Here is a 1,861-nt window from a genome sequence, read left to right as displayed (position 1 = left end):
CCACCATCAGCAGGGACATGGGGGTCCTGCACTCATGAGCCCACCCTGATGAGCTGAGAGGTGAGGCTGAGATGTCCTGATGGTACTGATGTCCCTCCTCAGCATCCCCAGCACTGCTGGGGACAGTGACAACATCCTTTGTCACCCCTTTCCCCAGGGATGCTAACATGGGTGTCAGGTCATTCTCACAGATGAGCTTTTTACCCGAAAACTTGGCTTTTCTCCCCAAACAAGAGCTCATGTCAGCACAAACATCTCTAGTCCCTTCTGTGCGGGTGGAAGGCACAATGCCCACCCTGTGACACCGTTTGTGCCCCTCCAGAGTCCCCGGCAGCATCACTCACCCTGCTGATGGCCAGGAGGAAGTCCAGCTTGTGGGACTTGGGGACGGAGTGACGCAGCTTCCAGTAGACAAGGTGCTCCCAGGCGAAGACCAGCAGGCTCAGCCCCATGGCCACCAGCAGCATGTAGAAAACCCCGGCCATGTTGTCGATGTCCAGCTTGCTGCTCATCACCTCGTTCTTCTCATTCTGGCAGATCCCTGACAGCCAAACCGTCTCCAGCTTCTGGGTCTCTCCTGGGACCGGACACACACAGTGACGGGATGTGTGAAAATGCCTCTCTCAGACACCATCCCCAAGCGCAGCCCCTGCCCATCCCATGGGCTGGAGGAGGAGAAAGCCACCCTCAAGCCCTTGGAGTTGTAACTGCCCAGTCCTTGCTGCTGCCCTTGGCCTGAGCATCCCACCAGTCATTTGTCCCTCTCCAGGGCCCCCTCCTGTCTCTGTCCCGCACCCATGGGCCAGCCAGCCATGCTCAGTCCCCTTCCCAGGTTTTGTGCATGGCCATCTCCAGGATTTTACAGCCTGCAAGAAGAGGAAATGACCTCCCAGTGACCAGCTGGAGAGATGCTGCTGGTCCCATCACAGGACTTGGTGGAAAAGCTCCTTGGTGACATCCTGCAAGGAGCTGTGGAGGCTGTAGAGGGTCTGAGGACCACAGCCTTTGCCCTGGGTTAATTTGCGGAGCAGGGATGGGGTGAGGATGAGGACAGGGTTAATCTCGCCAGGGCACCCACCATCTCCCAGGAACTGGAGCAGGGCCAGGTCGATGGCTCGCTTCCAACGCGAGTCCTTCTGCAGGGCGATGCCGTAGCCCGTGGTGGCAAACACCTTCCCGCTGCCGATGGTCACCAGCTTGCAGCCCTCGTCCTTGCCCGCCATGTAGTTGAGCACGGCCGCGTCGTAGATGAAGGCATCCAGCTTCCTGCCCCACCGACAGGATGGAGGGTGAGCAGGTCTGGCACCCCTTTTTGGGGGGATGTACCTCTTATGGGTGAACTCTACCCCCTTCAGATAGCTGTAGCCCATCTGGAGGGAGGGTTGTGTCCTCTTCAGGGGGTCTCTGCCCCATCTGGGAGAGCTATAGCCCCCCTTGGGGTCAAGTACCCAATTGGAGGAGAGTCGCACCTGTTTTTTGGGGAGCTGTATGAAGCTGTACCCCATCTACAGGTGGTCGTACCCTGTTTGGGGGGGCCTGGACTTCATGCAGAGAAGCTGGCACGGAGCCATACACCATCTAGGGGAGCTACCTGGGGTGTCCCTATCGCATGGGGAGGGAGGGGAGGCTGTAGCCCAGTTGAGGAAGCCCTGTCTCATCTGGGAGGCACTGCACCCATCCCCACGGAGCTGTAGTTCGTTTGGGGGAGCCATACCCCATTTTGAGGCTGGTGAGGGCATCCTCCACGGAGCGCTGGTTGTACTTCACCATGTGGGTGTGCATGTCGGGGTAGTTGCTGCGGATGTTCCTATCGGTGCTGCCGGTGGGGACGGTCCCGAAGCGGGAGGGCGGGGACGGCTCC

At 59.3% G+C, this 1,861-nt stretch overlaps 1 protein-coding gene across 1 annotated transcript in view; it reads right to left on the bottom strand.

The window, feature by feature from the left end:
- Positions 1 to 344: 344 nt before the first annotated feature.
- Positions 345 to 1,861, bottom strand: part of LOC104280649 (glutamate receptor ionotropic, NMDA 2C-like) — a gene marked incomplete at both ends in the record, with an annotated part of 1,873 nt that continues 356 nt past the window's right edge. The window contains 3 exons of the mRNA XM_009878371.1: positions 345 to 577; positions 1,079 to 1,266; positions 1,715 to 1,857. Of these exons, the coding sequence (XP_009876673.1) occupies positions 345 to 577; positions 1,079 to 1,266; positions 1,715 to 1,857 (564 nt within the window). The remainder of the gene's footprint in view (positions 578 to 1,078; positions 1,267 to 1,714; positions 1,858 to 1,861) is intronic.

Source organism: Apaloderma vittatum, unplaced genomic scaffold (genome assembly GCF_000703405.1).
Source record: "Apaloderma vittatum isolate BGI_N311 unplaced genomic scaffold, ASM70340v1 scaffold26660, whole genome shotgun sequence".
Classification (NCBI taxonomy): Eukaryota; Metazoa; Chordata; class Aves; order Trogoniformes; family Trogonidae; genus Apaloderma; species Apaloderma vittatum.
The sequence above is the reverse complement of the archived record's forward strand: the minus strand, read 5'-3'. Positions and strand labels throughout refer to the sequence as shown.